The sequence below is a fragment of the Polistes dominula genome, unplaced genomic scaffold (genome assembly GCF_049000335.1).
Source record: "Polistes dominula isolate Pdom_NZ unplaced genomic scaffold, Pdom_raw_medaka contig_373, whole genome shotgun sequence".
Lineage (NCBI taxonomy): Eukaryota > Metazoa > Arthropoda > Insecta > Hymenoptera > Vespidae > Polistes > Polistes dominula.
This window is the reverse complement of record NW_028300899.1, coordinates 6,510,058-6,528,366: the sequence shown is the minus strand read 5'-3', so window position 1 is coordinate 6,528,366 and position 18,309 is coordinate 6,510,058. Positions and strand designations below refer to the sequence as shown.

At 25.1% G+C, this 18,309-nt stretch overlaps 6 protein-coding genes across 12 annotated transcripts; 1 reads left to right on the top strand and 5 right to left on the bottom strand.

Moving 5' to 3' along the window:
* Window positions 1-383: 383 nt before the first annotated feature.
* On the bottom strand, window positions 384-4,665 carry LOC107067724 (serologically defined colon cancer antigen 8 homolog). 2 transcript variants are annotated; one of them, XM_089178953.1, is made up of 11 exons: window positions 4,527-4,665; window positions 4,285-4,437; window positions 3,982-4,188; window positions 3,642-3,776; window positions 3,228-3,564; window positions 2,367-3,144; window positions 2,048-2,286; window positions 1,878-1,989; window positions 1,567-1,684; window positions 1,121-1,197; window positions 384-1,035 (listed from the first exon to the last, which is right to left on the bottom strand). In XM_089178953.1, the coding sequence occupies exons 1-11, from the start codon at window positions 4,535-4,537 to the stop codon at window positions 485-487; spliced, it is 2,718 nt and encodes a 905-aa protein (XP_089035079.1). In that variant the 5' UTR covers window positions 4,538-4,665; the 3' UTR covers window positions 384-484. The 2 variants fall into 2 exon arrangements, with proteins under 2 accessions (XP_089035079.1, XP_015178979.1); XM_015323493.2 differs by lacking the exons at window positions 4,285-4,437; window positions 4,527-4,665 and having other exon boundaries at window positions 3,982-4,178.
* LOC107067725 (major facilitator superfamily domain-containing protein 12) lies at window positions 4,303-6,972 on the bottom strand. Of its 2 annotated transcripts, XM_089179016.1 has the most exons (9): window positions 6,817-6,972; window positions 6,315-6,646; window positions 6,016-6,223; window positions 5,719-5,930; window positions 5,283-5,642; window positions 5,051-5,201; window positions 4,857-4,975; window positions 4,632-4,779; window positions 4,303-4,437 (listed from the first exon to the last, which is right to left on the bottom strand). In XM_089179016.1, the coding sequence occupies exons 2-8, from the start codon at window positions 6,619-6,621 to the stop codon at window positions 4,661-4,663; spliced, it is 1,476 nt and encodes a 491-aa protein (XP_089035142.1). In that variant the 5' UTR covers window positions 6,622-6,646; window positions 6,817-6,972; the 3' UTR covers window positions 4,303-4,437; window positions 4,632-4,660. The 2 variants fall into 2 exon arrangements, with proteins under 2 accessions (XP_089035142.1, XP_015178984.1); XM_015323498.2 differs by having other exon boundaries at window positions 4,421-4,779.
* A 363-nt stretch (window positions 6,973-7,335) lies between these two features.
* RNASEK (Ribonuclease kappa) lies at window positions 7,336-8,346 on the bottom strand. The gene is made up of 2 exons (XM_015323545.2): window positions 8,175-8,346; window positions 7,336-7,990 (listed from the first exon to the last, which is right to left on the bottom strand). The coding sequence occupies exons 1-2, from the start codon at window positions 8,241-8,243 to the stop codon at window positions 7,766-7,768; spliced, it is 294 nt and encodes a 97-aa protein (XP_015179031.1). The 5' UTR covers window positions 8,244-8,346; the 3' UTR covers window positions 7,336-7,765.
* Window positions 8,347-8,573: 227 nt separating this feature from the next.
* rush (pleckstrin homology and FYVE domain containing family member rush hour) lies at window positions 8,574-12,669 on the top strand. 4 transcript variants are annotated; one of them, XM_015323548.2, is made up of 8 exons: window positions 8,574-8,891; window positions 9,234-9,298; window positions 9,561-9,698; window positions 9,894-9,957; window positions 10,362-10,418; window positions 10,484-10,590; window positions 10,675-10,932; window positions 11,085-12,669. In XM_015323548.2, the coding sequence occupies exons 1-8, from the start codon at window positions 8,876-8,878 to the stop codon at window positions 11,112-11,114; spliced, it is 735 nt and encodes a 244-aa protein (XP_015179034.1). In that variant the 5' UTR covers window positions 8,574-8,875; the 3' UTR covers window positions 11,115-12,669. The 4 variants fall into 4 exon arrangements, with proteins under 4 accessions (XP_015179034.1, XP_015179032.1, XP_015179033.1 ...); XM_015323546.2 differs by having other exon boundaries at window positions 8,595-8,891; window positions 10,293-10,418; XM_015323547.2 differs by lacking the exon at window positions 8,574-8,891 and adding an exon at window positions 9,038-9,110 and having other exon boundaries at window positions 10,293-10,418.
* LOC107067757 (dim gamma-tubulin 6) lies at window positions 11,923-15,976 on the bottom strand. The gene is given in 7 exon segments (XM_089178989.1): window positions 11,923-14,009; window positions 14,089-14,240; window positions 14,243-14,287; window positions 14,365-14,507; window positions 14,581-14,734; window positions 14,814-15,111; window positions 15,191-15,976. Coding segments are annotated over 7 exon segments (1,983 nt in total). The 5' UTR covers window positions 15,281-15,976; the 3' UTR covers window positions 11,923-12,908.
* Window positions 15,977-16,547: 571 nt separating this feature from the next.
* Window positions 16,548-17,913, bottom strand: LOC107067733 (nuclear receptor 2C2-associated protein). Of its 2 annotated transcripts, none has more exons than XM_015323511.2 (3): window positions 17,468-17,913; window positions 17,169-17,259; window positions 16,548-16,947 (listed from the first exon to the last, which is right to left on the bottom strand). In XM_015323511.2, the coding sequence occupies exons 1-3, from the start codon at window positions 17,479-17,481 to the stop codon at window positions 16,663-16,665; spliced, it is 390 nt and encodes a 129-aa protein (XP_015178997.1). In that variant the 5' UTR covers window positions 17,482-17,913; the 3' UTR covers window positions 16,548-16,662. The 2 variants fall into 2 exon arrangements, with proteins under 2 accessions (XP_015178997.1, XP_015178996.1); XM_015323510.2 differs by having other exon boundaries at window positions 17,464-17,848.
* Window positions 17,914-18,309: the final 396 nt, after the last annotated feature.

The window sequence follows — 18,309 nt, the reverse complement described above, 5'->3', positions numbered from 1 at the left end:
CACTTTCACGTTCACTATCTAAATTATCGACCATTTTTTTTCAAAAAAGAAATCGAAACGTCAATAGTGATTTAAATTAGCAATTAATAATCTAAATTATCGTACATATATTATTTATTACAAATAGTCAAATCTGTAATTATTTCAAATTAAATATTAATATTTAATAAATATCATTAACAATAATTTTTTTATCAATTAAAAAATAAAAAAAGAATGAAAATTTTATTCAATAATTGAAATTTGATTAATACCATTTTAAATTCAAACAATCAAGGCAACTGTGATTTAATTGGCTTTTTCTTTCACCGCCATACTATACAAATTTGAATTAAAACGAATCTCTATATAATATTGAAAAATAAAATGGATGTTGTGTAGGATCAATTTTAATACTAATTTTATTATGTCTTTTTGTAATATTTTTGCACGTTCTAATAATACAATAAATGTGTTTAAATGCTATAGAAAAAAGAAATACAAATTATTGTGTATATTCGTTGCTAGGACTAATTGTAGTATGATTTTCCTGATATTCTTGTTCAGAATATTGTGCCATATCATGTGTATTATCCTGTTCTTTATATTGATCATTATCCTTAAATTCTTGTTCTTGATATTGTGACTCATCATATTCTCCATACTGATCATAAGAAGATTCTATTAGGTTAGTATTATCTATTACATTTTGATCGTCAGTCAAATGTTTTTCTTGCTCTTCATTTTTATCTTCCATTGACTGATCTTCGACATTATATATATTACTATTATTACTACTATTATTATTATTGATGTAGCCTCCTAAATTATATTCATGTTGATTCGAGTGATCATATCTTTCATCTAAATCATCTTTCTTTTGCAATTTTTTAGAATAAATTTCTCTGTTGTCATTGTCATTTTCATTTTGCATTTGATTTATTTCGTAATCTGTGTTTTGTAAATTATGAGAATTTGTATTACCATTTTGATTCATTACATTCGTTTGATTTAATTGATCCGGTGAGTTATAAGATGCATTAATATTATATTGTGCTAAAAATTATTAACATTTCAAATATTTTGATATAAATTTTATAATATTTGTTAATATATATTTTTTAAGGACTAAACAGATTACCTTTTTGATTATGAAATGAATCCTTTATCTTATTCGATAAGTATTCTACGTTACTTTGTAGGGCAGCCATTTCTTCCCTAATAAAAGTAAGGTTTTTCAAAGTATTCATACATAATTCATAATAATGGTAAAGATAATTGTTAAAAGTAACATACGTTCTATTACTGTGTTGATAGAGGCATCTTTGAAGAATCTAACTTCTTTTTAGGAATAACTTTAACTTTCAAATCAACCTTAACAATACGTTTCTTGTTTGAAGACGAAGAAGCTGTATTTCCAAGTCTTCTATCCCCATCATTGATCTCCTCTGTCAACACAGAATAGCTCGAGATATAAACCCTAAGCTATACACTTTTTATAAAATAATTTCAACTTTATGATTCAAATTTAATGTGATTAGAAAAATATAATAATAAATTTTAGTCTATGCAAAGCTAAAAATATACTTGTGCTTAATGTTGTTAGCTTCCAAACGTTGTGTGAGAGATTGGCATTCGGTAGTCAATTGAGAGACTAGTTTAGCTTGTTTATTCAAGGCATCCTCTAGATCACCAACCGTTGCAACTGAGAAATGCAGTAATATCAAAAAGCAATTTTTAATAAACTGACTAACTGTATTCCTGCCCATGCTAGGCATAATGTCAGCATGCCGATTTCCCACACATTGAATGCTTTCAAGCGAATATTAAATGACGAAACATTTTTCATAGACAATATACCTAACACAGGCGCGATATCTTCTTTTTTTATTTCTTACCATGTTTAGTTTCCGTGTCCAGTTTCATCGTAGGCGTCTCCTTTTTATTCTCTTGACCGATTACATCTTTTCTTTGAGAATCTTCAGAATACATCATTCTATTTAAATTGATCTACAAAATTGTTCTATTTTTAATTATAAATTTATTTATTTTTGTTTATTTATAATACCTCTTTCTCCAACAAAGCTATTTGTTCTAAAAGTCTCAAATTTTCACGCCTACAATGAACTAAATCTGCATCTGCTCTTTCCATGCGTTGTTTGTAAGCATTTATTTCCGTTTGCAATCTAATTTGTTCTTGTTTAGTCTGTCTATCATTTCTTTCTGCTGCCAATTTAGCAGTTATTACTTCTTGTTCAGCCATATCTTTTTCAGTCAAAGCTTGATTAAGATCACTTTGTAAACTCGCTAAATTAAATATAAGTAATTAAAATTATAATATACATATATATTTTTTCATAAAATTTAATGAAATACATTTTACTTACATATTCTATTCTGCAAATCTTTTTTTAAATTATCTATGATCATTTGTTTTTGAGACAAATCTCTCTTCAAATCCAACAATTCCCTTTGCTGTTTCTCAGATTCTAATTGTGATTTGTTAGCGGCATTCCATTGAGAAGTTATGTCAGCAGAAAGTTGTTCAACTTGTTGACTGTATCTACGTTCCACTTGTTGCCTTTCTTCGGTAATACGTCTGCTAGCTTCATGAGCAGCTTCTCGTAGTTTTTCATGTTGTCTATCCAACTCATCCTTCAATCTTTTCACTTCAGTTTCTGCTTGATTTTTTTCAAATTCCATTTGTTGTGCCATTTCCATAGAACGTTTAGCTTTTTGACTAGATTCTATTTCTCTATCCCTCATAGCAGATAATGCTTTTTGTAATTCTTCCACTTTGATTTCTGTATCGTATTTAGCTCTTAAAGTTTGATTCAATTGTGCTGATATTTCAACGTTACCATTATTTAAAGAACTTTCTAATTTCTTTACATTGAGTTGATTTTCTTCTTGAACTTTTCTTAACTCGAGTTTAGCTTGAGTCAATTGTGCTTCCAGTTCACTAATTCTTGACTCAAATATTATATTGGGTCCTTCTAATATTTTTAATGATTTATTCATCTTGGAATCTATGCTACTTGTACATGCAAGACTATGCTCGTTAGAAGTGCAATCATTTTCAGGACGATTCTCGTGCTCGTCTAGAGCATACTTTAAAAATCCAGTTTTAGTTTTATTATGCAATTCTTCATTTTCAGCTATGACCTTATGAATAAGAAAAATTATTTCTTATGTTATTGAAAATTACAAATTCTTTTGATAAAATATATTATTATAAATAAATATACCTCTCTAACTTTGCTAAGTAAGTTAGTTAATTCGCTTCTACAATATTGAGACTCCTGTTCCATTTGTTCGATATATTCTTCTTGCTGTTCGATATACGAAGTAATTTCTGGTGGAACAGATTGTAATTCAGCAATAGAAAGTGCCAAATTACTATAAGCTTTCGATGGATGAATACTTTTAGAGGAAAGTGGACGTGGTGTTGGTAATAAGCAGACATTATCGTTATTTAAATCTTTCATTCTTGAACCTTCACTTATAAAACTTTGTTCGTCTATATCGTTCCCAGATTTAGTTATTCTACCGGATTGATAATTATTTTTAACACATTGTTGTTTTCTGTATAGTATAATTTTTCATTTACATTATAACACATAAATAAATAATTATTATTTATTACGAATGAATTCTCTTACCCAGAAGAATCCACTGGTAAATAAGTTTCAGCTAACAAATATTTTAATTTGGAAACGGCTTCTCTATAAATCACTTCTATGTAATCCGAACTTTTCCTTTTGTTTAAATCTATTTTTTGAACTCCATTTGTTTTTCTATAAAAATAAATCTTTATTTAAATAATAATATATAAATATATTGTATTATTTCATCTTCGAGTAAAAAGTTGAAACATCTAAGAAGATAATTTATAAAATAATAAAGAACTTTCCTATACCTAATATTAATTCAAAATAAAAACAATATTAAACAATGAATACAAAATTAATAATTTTATTTATCATTTGATATAATATTTACCTAGTTTTAGTTCTTTTCGTACGCGAGAGACCAGCCGAATCTGGATAATGAGTATAACTTCCACATATTTTAGGTTTCGAATAAATCCTTAAAGGTAATCGTGGGCGTACGAGATACGTGTTAGAAACTCCAGCAGAATTTGACATTGTTGTTGATATATCAATTAAACAATCACGATTGTTGCTCGAACTGAGCATTTTTACAAAACTAAAAAGCACCCGTGATAGATCGTTACGAAGCTTTCGTTTAAGAACATGTTTAGCGATCAATGACACGGGACTAACTGTACTAGGACCAACATACTAATATCGGAAAATCGAATTTAAGCTTAGCAGCGAGAGCCTGGTAGTGGATCGCGTGCAGTAAAACAATTCGTCCTTTAGAAGGATAGGCACCGTACCATCGCATGCTGAACTTCCGTGACTTATTTTTTTATTAATCCTTTTTAGTATAGATCTTTATTCCATCATATTGCAACATGAAAATTTAAATATTTATATATATATGTATATTTACACATATATGTACATATAATATATACATACATATATTTCATTAAAAATATTATTAAAATATATATAATTTTTTTTTAAATTTTCGTCATCTTTTTTTTACACACTGCAATAACGCACTTAAAACATATATACTACCATTATATACATTTGTGTATTATCAACGATTAAGTAACGTGTTCTTGTCTTGTTGGGAATGTATCTATTCTATCATTAACAGTAAAAACAATAGATGAATTTGTATCAACATTTTCTGTAGTTCCATCCGTATTTACAGTACTGTAATCTGTAATACGTAATAATAGAAATTATTTAAATATATCTATATTTATGATTATTAATATAATATTTAATAACACTTACCCGTGTGGGATGGAAATGGTTTTATATACAATATCATTAAAAGACCACAAATAGCAGAACCAGCGCAAACATATGAAAGTATGTTTCTGTAATAATCGGTACTAACTATAAATCTACGTCTGTAACAAAAAAATGAATATTTTTACATATTTAATGATATATATATTTTGTTGTCTATATAAAAATATACCAACAAATATTGTATAAGCATTACAGCTAGTCCATTGCCAAGTTTATCAGTAAAACTCATAAATCCGTATATGAATGCACCACTGTCCGTATTTTGACCAATAAAATCAGCGGTAATTCCTAAACTGGTTACTAGTATGATTGATCCAGCAGAACCTAATAATTCACACTTATTTAGAATATTATATTTGCTAAATAATTCATTATAACATATTCTCTATATATTTTTATACGTACCTAGTAAAATGGATACCGGATAAATTTGATAATTTGTATATGTATAACCATTTCCAAATCGTATCCATATACAAGCCAAAAGACCAAAAAATATGCCAATACAATATGATATTTTTCTTCCTAATTTAGTATTTAATCTTTCTATAATTAAAGATGTTACAAAACTACTGATGAACATAGTCAATGGTATAATAGCTAATAACGTAGCTGGCATATTTAAATATTCGTGTAAATATAAAGGTATATAAATTTGTGACAAATTTACAAATAATCTTGTTGGCATATAAATGCATGCCGCTTGATATAATTGTATATTTTTTAATAATACTGATATAGGTCTCGTATTACAACGCAAGGAACCTAAAAATATCAATTATGAAATTTAAAATATATAAATCTTATATGTGAACAAATGTTAATGATTCAAATATCTTACCATCCGAATTATTGATACTTCCTTCCTTAACAAAAATATGAAATATAAGAGAAGCAAAAAGTCCAATTCCTGTTACACATAATATTATGGTTTGAAATTTGTTAGCATCTCCAGGTCCAATTTGAGCATCAGGAGCATCATTGTTCGTTATATGTAGTAATGCCCATGTTGTACAATATACAAGAATATTTGAGGATACTGTAAAACTATATCTATTTCCAAATATATAATGAATATTTTTAATAAGAAATATTACAATATAAATGTAAGAGTATTTGATAAAAATCAAAACATTACCTAATAGCTATCAATTCTGTTCTTTCGTGTTCAGTTGGTGTTAGTTCGGCGACCAAAGATAAATGTGAAATTTGTACTGATGCCCAACCAAATTGAAATATTATAATAAAAGCTGCATAATATATTAATTGTGCCCATTGATGTGCATTCTCGCAATGAATGCATGGAGAAAATATAAATGGGAATGTACAGAATACGCAAATGGTTCCTGAAAGAAATAATATCGTATCAATGTACAATTATTGAAAATAATGAATAATCGAGAACAACAGTCTGATTATAAAGAAAATTATACATACCTAGCAAATGCCATGTTTTTCTTCTGCCATATTTACAAAGCCAAAAATCATCATTTTTATCTGAATGTAAACCAACAAATGGAGTAGCTACAGCATCAGCTATTTGACCAATAAGTAATAATACTCCTGAAAGAGTAGCACTAAATCCCAATACATAATGAAAATACACTAATAAATATGTAAACCACATGGAAGCACAAATATCATTTAATACATGTCCTACTCCGTAGGCTAATCTCAATTTGACAGGAAGACGTTGGACTATCTCTGTGTAATCGTTGATTGTTGCATCTCGAATGGTCTGCATTGTAAGAAGAAAGTTTTAAATATTCCTATGCACAAAAAAATAATAATTATTACATATTTTCACTTCTTTTCATGTTAATAATAAATATGATTTTCAATTAACCTATTTCATCACTATATGTTTATACCTTGTTATGTTAAAATTATATAAATATAAAAATGCTTTTAATAATATAAAATATTAAGTATTATTTACCTTTAATTTTATAAAATAGTAATAAATAAAGCAATGACATCAATTCCACATCATAATTCTATGATTTGATGATATGATATGATTCATACCAAGTAGGAACATAACCTTTCAATATGTCATTCTTACATATACAAAACACTCACGTGACATAAAATGGATTTCCATTGATTGGACTAAATTAAAACAGAAAAATATTATTTTTCCTGAAGAAAGATTTTATTCTTAATTTTTGTTTACTCTGGACCAAAAATAAATAATTGTTCCCTTATTATTAATTAATCATTATATGATATTAAATAATGTCATAATGTTATTGCATTTATATATATATATATATATAATATATCACATTTTTAACAATAAAGTTAAACGTTATCAAAATTGAATTGTTATATAATTAATACTTGTAAATTATATAAAATTAATAAAAATTAATGTAAATAATTTTTGATTAATCTGTCAAATTATTACTTTTGAATTTAATATTAAAATTTTAAAAATGAAAGTTGTACTAATTAATTATATATGTAATTAAGATATATATTAACATCATAATAATCTATACAAGCAGATAAGGTACAAATTAACAATCTATCAAATTTTACACGAAGTTTGTAAGATCTTAGGGAAGAACATAGCACATAATTGACAATATTTTCTAATTCACAACAGAATGTAATTACATATCATAAGCGCATATACAGGATCAAATTTTTTTACATTACTAGATGAACATGGAATGTATTATATAAAATCAGATTTGTTTATAATAAAATGGAATTAAAATTTCTCTGATTATTTAGATTTCTTTCTTGTTTGTTTTTTTTAAATAGAATATACATAATATAATAATCTGGATAATAAATCACTTGATACAAGTACATTATATTATTCTATAACAGCATTGTTAATTCATTTACAATATATGAGAAATATATTTTTATTATTATTAAACGCTAAGAGACGATCTCGAATTTAAATAAAATTGATATCCGGAGAATAAGAATGTAAGAACATAAATACATGCTGCAATCCAGCAATTGTATGCATTTTGCGTATAGCTCCTTTCAGCTTCTATATAGAATTCATTTTGATTAGAAAAATAAGTTTTTTCAAAGTTTAGGTCTTCAACCAGAGCTACGCTCTTTATATAAAAAAATATTCCCATCAGGACCTGTAAAAAATGTCATGACAAATATCAGATATATATAATCAAATAACATTTTTACATAATGTTACAAATAAAAATTTAAATATCTAACATTATAAACATAGTTACAACTTGAATATGATTTATGTAAAATATATGAAAGATATAATAATTATTAAAAAATAATTAATTGTTAAATAAAACTCACCAATTGAAATATACCCCATACAGAAAGTACTAAGCCACATAGGGCATATTTTGGACCACATACTTTCATTTTATTAATAAATTTGTTACTTTGCTCTTTGGCAAAGTAACCTCACAACGATTACACTAATACTTCTTCACAGATAGATTTAACAATGCTACGCCCTCGACAATCATATGATTCTAATCGATACGTCACACTATCGATATCGTACGACATTATCGACTTCCGGTATTTAAATCGGAGTAATGGGTATTTCTTCGATTATTAAATGAAAACAATTAAAAATATTTATTTTAACAAATAATATTATATTGCAATCATTTTAGATTTGTAATTTCAATTTTAAAAAAATAATAATCAAATATGTCATATGAGAGATATTTTTGTTTCTATGCATGTTGTGTATATAATAGCTTATATCAGTTTCGATTATAGTTATATTAAAATAAATTCGAATAAAATGGTTAGGTTATATTTTTCCTATATCAAATTTAATATATATAAACATTTAAATATAATATGTAGGTTATCATGAAAAAGTAATGAAAGTTAGTTAATGGGATAGTAATCGCATAATTGACAAAATCCTGGGGTCGTTTAATACTATCGAAGATTATTCGTACACAATTCTCCTTACGATTAAATAGCAGGTCTGATTCATGCTTCCTGCTATTGCCAGCCCTGATTCATAGAGGATCATGGTTGACCGATTGGGTTAGTTTGTGTACTATTTATTTTTCTTTAATTAATATCTCCATGTTTTAAATGGAATTAAATTACTTAATGTATATTAAAAATTCAACGTTTAATTTATTATTTTGACGATCAATTAATTTCTATTATTTCGCGTGTCGCGAGGATTTATGTTAATTGTTAAGGACAATGGCGTATTTAAGTGGGCTGTGTGATTTTGACATTTACTAGACGTTAAATGTGTCGTGTATCGATAAATATTATTATCATTATTTTATTATTTTCTAATTAAATTTATTCATTTTCTTGATTTATTTAATCATTCGTTTCTAACATAACCTTATTTTATTACGTTTATTGCAGTAAACAGTGAAGCCAATGCAAGACGCATCACGATGGTGGAAAACTGCTTCGGCAGTTCAGGACAGGTATGATTAATACAATAATTCAAATAATGATGAACAATCAATCTTACAGAATATCTTTTTAAAAGATTTGTATATTTTTTTTATCAAGAATAATTTTAAATATATATTTTGGATTTATCTCTCTTATCTTATCATTCAAAGTATTTTGTTCAATTAAATGAAACATTTTTAAATATATTATTTAGATCTTATTATATAACATTCAAAGACAATTATTATGTATTATTGTAATAAACATATAAAATGTTTTTTAATTTTGTAGCCACTGGCAGTACCTGGAAGGGTTCTCGTAGGAGAAGGTGTATTGACAAAGATGTGTCGAAAGAAAGCCAAGCCTAGACAGTTCTTTTTATTTAACGACATATTAGTATACGGGAATATAGTGATTAATAAGAAAAAGGTAAATATTCATATTCCTATACGATAGTATTATATAAAGCAAACAAGTGACACGTGTACTAAACTTGGCAATAGAAAAATTGTTGATGATATGTTTACGTATGCAAAACTTACTTGTGCTTTCAATCAAATAGATTAGAAAATAATCATTGAGCACATTAAAATGTAATTACTTTGTTTTTCTATATGCTGACAGTACAACAAGCAACATATTATACCATTGGAGGAAGTGAAACTTGAATCTTTAGCTGATGATGGTCGTAAGTTAAAACCTATTTTCATTTTATGTATCTTTAAATATTTAATAATCTTTTCGATTATGATTAAGAACTATTTACGTTGAAGAATATTTAGAACATCTATTTTGACAATATAAAAATATATTTGTTATTTATTCCATTAATTTTATCCAATAACTCTTGTACAATTTGATTGATTTATATTTGATTTATATGTATAACGAATAAAAAGAGTTGTGGACTTATTACAATTTCAGGGATTATACTTTAGGTACTAAATCGGTTGCATTAAATGCAACTTTTGCAAGAGTTTAAATATAAAGAAAAGTAGGATAGTAATTAATCATTATTTATAGAGTATCGCAATGGCTGGCTCATTAAAACAGTAACAAAGTCGTTTGCTGTTTATGCTGCTACTGCAACAGAAAAGCAAGAATGGATGGCTCATATTACAAAATGTATCGAGGATTTATTAAGAAAGAGTAGGTAACTCTACTTTGTTATAACATTTACATTTATAATTAAAAACTCATTATTATTATAATAGGTGGTAAGAAACCGGTAGAAATTCATGCAGCGGTTTGGGTACCAGATAATGATGCACCTATTTGTATGCATTGTAAAAATACACAATTCACGGTTTTAAATAGACGGGTACAGTTATTTATTTTATATATATATTTAAATGTTAATCAATTATTTAAATCTATTTATTAATTATAATTTATATCTTTGCAGCATCATTGTAGACAATGTGGAGCAGTAGTATGTGGACCTTGCAGCAATAAGAAGTTGTTATTACCTGGACAAGGAAATGGAAAAGCCGTCCGTGTATGTTTGCAGTGTTATGATGCAGCTAGTAAAGTTAAAGCATCAGCTCCAGTTAATATCGACAGTATAAACAACAAAGATCAACAACGTAACTCTGCAGACAGTTCAGGAGGTGACAGTTCTGGTGATGACGACGATGGAAATAAAGATGAAAGTCACGATGAAGTAAGAATATTAATATTTCTATTATAATTCAAAGATTTTGTTTTATAAAATTTAATATAACTGTGTTTGTTTTTCTTTCGTTTAAGGTGTTTTATGTCGATACTTTTGTTTTTTTAATTTAAATTTTAATAACATTTATTTTTATATTACAGCCTAAATTTTATTCACCACTCGCTCGATGAAGATGGCTTAAATATAACATTTATGAAAACGAAAAAAAAAAAAGAAACAAACAATATGATTTATATAAAAAAAAAGGTTATTAAGAAACATATTTTAAAATGCGAATCCATATTAAGTTCAAGATTTATACTCAAATTTATACTAAAAAAATCCGATTTTTTGAAAAAGCTTTTAAAACGCATTATTAAAATTTGTTAAAAAAATGGGATAGATGTCTTTTTTACAAGTGGTTCATATAATATTTATAAAATTATAACACACACACACATAATACACAAACACATACACATGTATACAGAAGATAATTCATGTATAAATAATTTATTTGATAGTGCTTTTGCGAAACACTTTTAATCTGAAAAATAGGTCACACACATATATATATATATATATATAAACAAAAACTAGAAATAATTTTAACAAATTTTTTAAACATTATGTTATTGTTTTTTTTTTTTTAATTAATTAGATTGGAATTATTTTAAATTTAAAAAAAAAAAACATTTTTCTTTGTTATATTATTTTTTTCATTCCTAGTTATAGAAAATAATAAATAAACACCATATAGTGCCTTTCCATATTAAAAAAAAATAAAAAAAAAGTAAAACATTCTTATTATAGTAAGATTAATATCGGAAAGTTTATTTTATTCCAAACTAATATGTTGCAATTATACGTTCACAATTCCGTGTATTTTTGCTTTTTAGATAATTAAATATATATAAGAAAGATATTGCGAGATACAATCACACATTTATTCTTGTAAGTAATTTTTTTACGGCAATAAAAAAATTATGTGATTCATACTATTGGTAATAATATATGAACTTTTATATATATATATATACAATGTAAATTTATAATTAATAATTAACAACTATATGTGATGTATTATTAATATTATTAAATTGTTACTTAATTTCTATCGTATTTCGTGCACTTGTCAAAATGTTTGGTTGAATAATTTTGTATTTTAAATTGACAAGTTTGAATCTATCATCTATAGAAAACTATAAAAATGATGACACCATTGATAACCGATATGGCTTGAATGAAAAATCGAAGATCTAATTTATATCAATTTGTTTTTTTAAGTTAAAAATAATACGACAGAAATTAAGCAACAACTTAATACAAAAGACTTGAAACGTTTTACTTTTTCTTTCACATACACACACACACATATATATATATATATATATAAAAGATAAAGGAATAGATATTTGTTGAGATGTCTAAATATTTTTTAACTGCCGTAAATGAAAACGAAGAAGAAAAAAAGAGAAAAAAAAGAAAAACCAAACAAGATCTGTAATATTTTAATATTTTACTACAAGTTTTGTACAGTATACATTTGCATGTATCTTGAAAAAAGAAATATTTTTATTATAAAATCAATAACAATAATAATATTGTCATCAAATAATAATAATTATTATTATTATTAATTATAATATATAAATTATAATTATAATAATATTAATACTATAATAATGTATTATAAAATTAATTGTAGACAAGATATAATATGAGGAATAGATGAAGTTAAACAAATTCATGAAACTTATGTATCATTATATATAAAGAAACCTTCTATGAAACATAATTAACAAATTTATTATACAACTATGAATTATTCTAATAGAGAGTATAATTAAAAGCGATTTAAAAAAAGCAAACTATTTTATAGATCTTTAAAATTGATTACACATAAATTTAGTATAAATATTATTAATTTCCTATTCTTACATTTCATAGAAGAACTTCTCAAAGTATGAGAAAGATACATCCATTTAGTTATCATATATTATACAGTCTTTTGTATTTTCCAATACTTTTTTATAACGTTGAACTAAATCACTAATAGATCTTCTTCTATTTGTCGTATCTTTAACATTATTGACAGATGTATCTTTAGTATTGGTCGCATTATCTTTTTCAGTCTCATTATTCGATTCGCAATGATCGTTATGTAAATTGTTAGATTCTTTGAAAATGCATTGAGATTTTAATTGATTAATTGTATTAAATTTATCAGGTGTCATTACTTCTCTGAGATCAAAGAAACTTTTTGTTGTACTTCTTAGATTAAATTGAGATATGTTGCGGGCTTCTTCTATACTTGTTAGAGCAGTAGAATTAGCTTTTAAAGAATCTGGTATTGAAATGATACTACAGTTACCTATACACACACACAGATATAAAATATTGGTTAATTATAATATTAAATTAATCAGATTTAATTATAAAAAATATGTCTTACCTTTTTCAGAGTTCTTTTTTGCATACGATACAAATAAACGTGAATATTTTCCTGTACGTTTGGTAGACGAAGAAACCGTTTTGATTAATTGCGAATAATTTGGTGAAATTTTATCACTATTATTTAACGACAAAGTATCATCAAAGTTAGTACGTGCTACTAATAAATTAGTTCTTAATTGAGAAACAGGTACATTTGTGATACCATGTCTTTTGTATCTGGAAAATAATGATCTGTGTGCACCTTCTATCGGTGTAAGCACTAATCTTTTTAATACATCGTTTCCTTCCTCACTACAATTGGTATTAATTTTGATAGGTGGTGACGAACAAAATATACTATTTTCCAATGCCGAAATATGTTCTTGAAACGTTTCATTTATTTTCTTCTGATTGAAATGTAACTTCAAATTAGTCGAAATAGTTTCTATAGAAGTTGTTAAACTTTGAAACGATTTTATTCCAGATGTAATATCTTCTTGGCTTGCTTCTATTTGTAAAAGACACTTTGACAAATCTTTCAATTCATGTTTCTTTAAACATTGATACACTTGGCACAATAAGAAATTCAATAATATAAGAAAATTGTGTAACACCAATTTGTCATTATTATATAAGTTATGAAGAAGATACTGAAATAAGTTTGATTAATAAGAACATAATTGTCTAAGGTTTATTCTATTTTTTTTTTTTTATTATAATATAAGTTACCTGTATATTCGTTGATAATGGAAGAAGAGAAATAGTAGATGAATGTACTTTTCCAAGTTGATGTGCATCCAATATTTCTGTACCATTAATTATACTAGAAATCATATCGGTAATTTTATTGCTTAGAATTTGTACTTCCTTGAAAATCTTATTTTTTTTCTTATATATGATAAATTTTCCGTTATGTGATGTTTCCATACTATAAATAATATTATAAATTAAATTATGTTCATTGTTTTTCAGTAGTACGTATATATCATACATGAATATACAAACATTCTATAATTTTAGTATTTTCTATATTCGTTAGGCACTTTTTAATACTCGAATCAACCGGTGCTTTAGATGCCAAATTTAATACAGATTGTTTCACTTCAAAAATTTCTTGCTTTACATTAGACCATGCTTCTTTTTCTTCCCTAAAAATACAAATATAACAAATACAATAATATTCTGACTGAAATGAATCATTTGAATTTCAATATCAATTACGTCATATTAATTTTAAATGTTTCCTTCATTTTGCTCATATTTCTACGATAAGACATGATATTAGAAATTGTATCTTTATTTATTTCCTGAAGAGTTGTTTTTATCAATTCATTTGTAGAACCCAAACGTGGTGCATAAAAAATATTTGGATCAACTGCAAATGAAAACAAAAATTTATTCTAAAGTTAACTATTCAAATTTGATATAAAAAAAAGAACAAAATAAATACTTACAATTTCTTTTAATGTATGTTCTTAAGACTACAGTAGATAGTTTCCACATAATAATATTAAATTTCTGTCCATGAGCTCGAACCAAAAATGATGTAAGAATAGGAGGAAAATTGACATCAGCATTTTCTTTTGCTATTACATTTAAATAATCTTTAACACTGTTACGATATTTCACTTCTGTTTTTTTACATGTTACAGGCCATTGAAAGGATTTTTTGAAATATTCTGCATCATATATTGTTAATAAATACTGTGTAACATGCATGAATCCAATTGTATTGGGTTTGTTAAACATTCCCTAAAAATGACAAAAGTTAAATAAATAATTTGTTAAACATTCATTATCATATAATTATAAATTCAATTATTAAATATACTTCTTTGAAATGTAATTTGAATTCATCACTTGTTGGTATTACTTGAGTTAAAAGAAGTACATTACGATAAAAATATGTGTTTACAGCCATTGTTTATGATATTTTTTTAAAGAAAATGAATAAACAATAGTTTTACAATGTAATTTATTTGATAATTAAATAATATAGTAAGTTATTATTTACTAAACTTATAATACAGACACACACACACATACAATATTTAATGACCAAATATAAATAACGTTTAAATCACTTTGAAATTTCAAAACATAAGCATCAGTAGTAAAATTACAAGATAGGAAACCAAAAAAATTTTTTTATTTTCTAACAATAAGAAAATCATTTTTTTCCAATCTTTCAACTTATTAATTATTAAATGAAATTATTTATTTTTCTTTTCATTTGTTAATTTTATTTTTATTAACAAAATACATCTGATATACTTTTGTATAAAAATTATTTAAGACAGCGTTTCCATCGCAAATCGTACCAGGTATAATTCTTACTTAATTTTCATGAACGAAGTGTCATTTGAAAGGTAAAAATTTTAATATTTAATGTTAAGCTAATTTGAAAATTTTTCAACAAAATTTTAATTTTACGTATTAATATATTAAAATAATTATTCATTTTTAAAGTAATTTTGTTCATAGAAACATAACCTAAAAAAAACCATATTATTGACTTGACGCCATTAAAAAGTATTTATCTATACTATGGAGGGTAGAGGTAAGGAGTTACATCTTTTATGGGAGAAAATGTGAAAAAGTGTCCAGCGTTTTCTGAAAATATTAGTTCAAAAACCTTCCAGAATAGCGCTGGTGTAGATAGAAGGTATGGTATGAATGTAGCAATTATAAACGAATTGAAGTTTGCCGAGTTATGTAATAAAGTAGTAAATATAACCTTAAAGAATTATTATGAGAAAACGTGTAACTAGAGTGATTTTATTTCGTGAACTGTGAATAGTACGTTTATTGATTTTTTATCATTTAATTTTATGAAAAAGTATGTGAATAACAAAACAGTTATGGGTAAAATTTGTTTTGTAAAATTTGTGTTTCTTGTTTATTTCTCAATCCTATTCTAATAATATTTGGCGCTTTAAAATTGGCACTCTGCGAATTGTGGCGCCACTCGAATTGGACGCATTTCGACGGATACTTTTCATATACAGAGATGTTACTCTCACCCAGTGCTGTCAGATCGTGGGTAAATCTTACCCTCTCCCTGTGCCACTGGGATTGCACACAATGAAAGTTTTCCATGTCCGGGTAAGATTTACCCACGATCTGACAGCACTGCTCTCACCTCTACCCTCCATAATCTATACAAAGAATGAAGTTCATGCTGTGTGTAATTTTAGAATGATTTGTTTTCTTTTCTTAAATAGTTAACAAAGATATAAAAAAAAAATAAAATTTATTATACATTTGAAATATTTTAATTTTTAAAGAAAAATAATCAATTTATCATGAAAATATACATAATTTATATACAACAATTCTACCAAATAGATCTGTACTTTCATTAAATATTATTTTAAATGTTTTTCCTGTAGTTGGATTTTTCAATGCAAAACGTTGACTTGGATTAATATCATTTGGATAAAAATATTCCTGATAAATGGTGCTTTCGTTATCATCATCAATGTTAACCAAACAAACTTTTCCAGCGAAGCCACCTTGAAATTGAATCTCAAATCCAGTTATAGTATTTATTTTTTCAAAAGTAATCTTTATCCATTGTGGCAAACCCTGTAACATGTATATAACAATATTATTTAAAACATTATATCATTAATATGTTTTCAAATTGTATAATTATATTATATTATATTTGTCAATCAAAATCAGGAATGGCAAATAAGTGGCATATATGCCAAGTAGAGATCACTATAAAGTTTATTATTTTTTAACACGCAGATCAAATCCTATTTTCCATCTCTGATGTAAACATTAAATAATTAGTTACTTACAGAATCAGAAAACCAACACGTTTCTTCATAATCGTCAAACATACATTGTTTTCCATAATTTCTTGAATCTTTATTCATTACCGTACTAACTCTGATTAAAAAATAAATGTTTTCTTTTTAACAAATAGTACATTAATACAATATAATATATTTTAAAAAGATAATTAAATATATATATATATATATATATATATATATATATGTAAATTTTAATGCATTTATAGAAAGAGAAAGAAATATTAACAAAGAAAAATAATGTTTTAATAGATAAAATAATTGAAAGTAAAAAACTAACCTACATTCGTATTTGCATTCCTTTAATAAATCGTTCATCATTATTATTTTGTTTATTTATACATTCAATATAAATATAATGTGTTTGTGAATATTAATGTTTTTATAGGCTAGAATAATCTGAACAATAACAATATTTTATTCGTTGATTTTAGGTTAACGAATAATTTATAAAATAAATAGTTATAATATTAATTTCAAAAGTTTAATTATTTGATAGATATACGTATATATATGTAAAATTGAGAAATTTTCTTTTCTTTTTTAAATTACGTACAAGAACCACCATTGTAAGATACAAACCCAACAAATATTATATTCACACATACATTCACAAAATAAGAAATTATGATGAAACAGAAAATTTTGTAATGATACAATTATACAATTGTTCTATTAAAAATAAATAAAATGAAAAATTTGAAAATTAAAATTATTAATTCATAAAATTAGTTAAATTGTATATCAAAATTTGGACTTGTTTGATATTTAAATTTTGGACATCATGTTATTGTTCGCATATATATTATTAATTAAAAACAAAATTAATAATAAAAAATGGAACAAAATGTATTTTTAAAAAGAAACGTAGGCCTATTAATTATAAATAAAAAAAACATACAATAATAATAATATATCGAATTACAGCAATAACTGTCAAATTCATTTCATTTTAAACAATTTAATATTTGTTTCCTCATTATCAAATTTGAATTTATATATATTATATACAAATTTGTTGAGAAATTTTTAAATAAAAAAAAAACAAACAAATAAATAAATTTATTTAATTATTAAAAAAAAATAATAAAAATATAAGAAGTGTATCATCAAGTTATCGAATTTC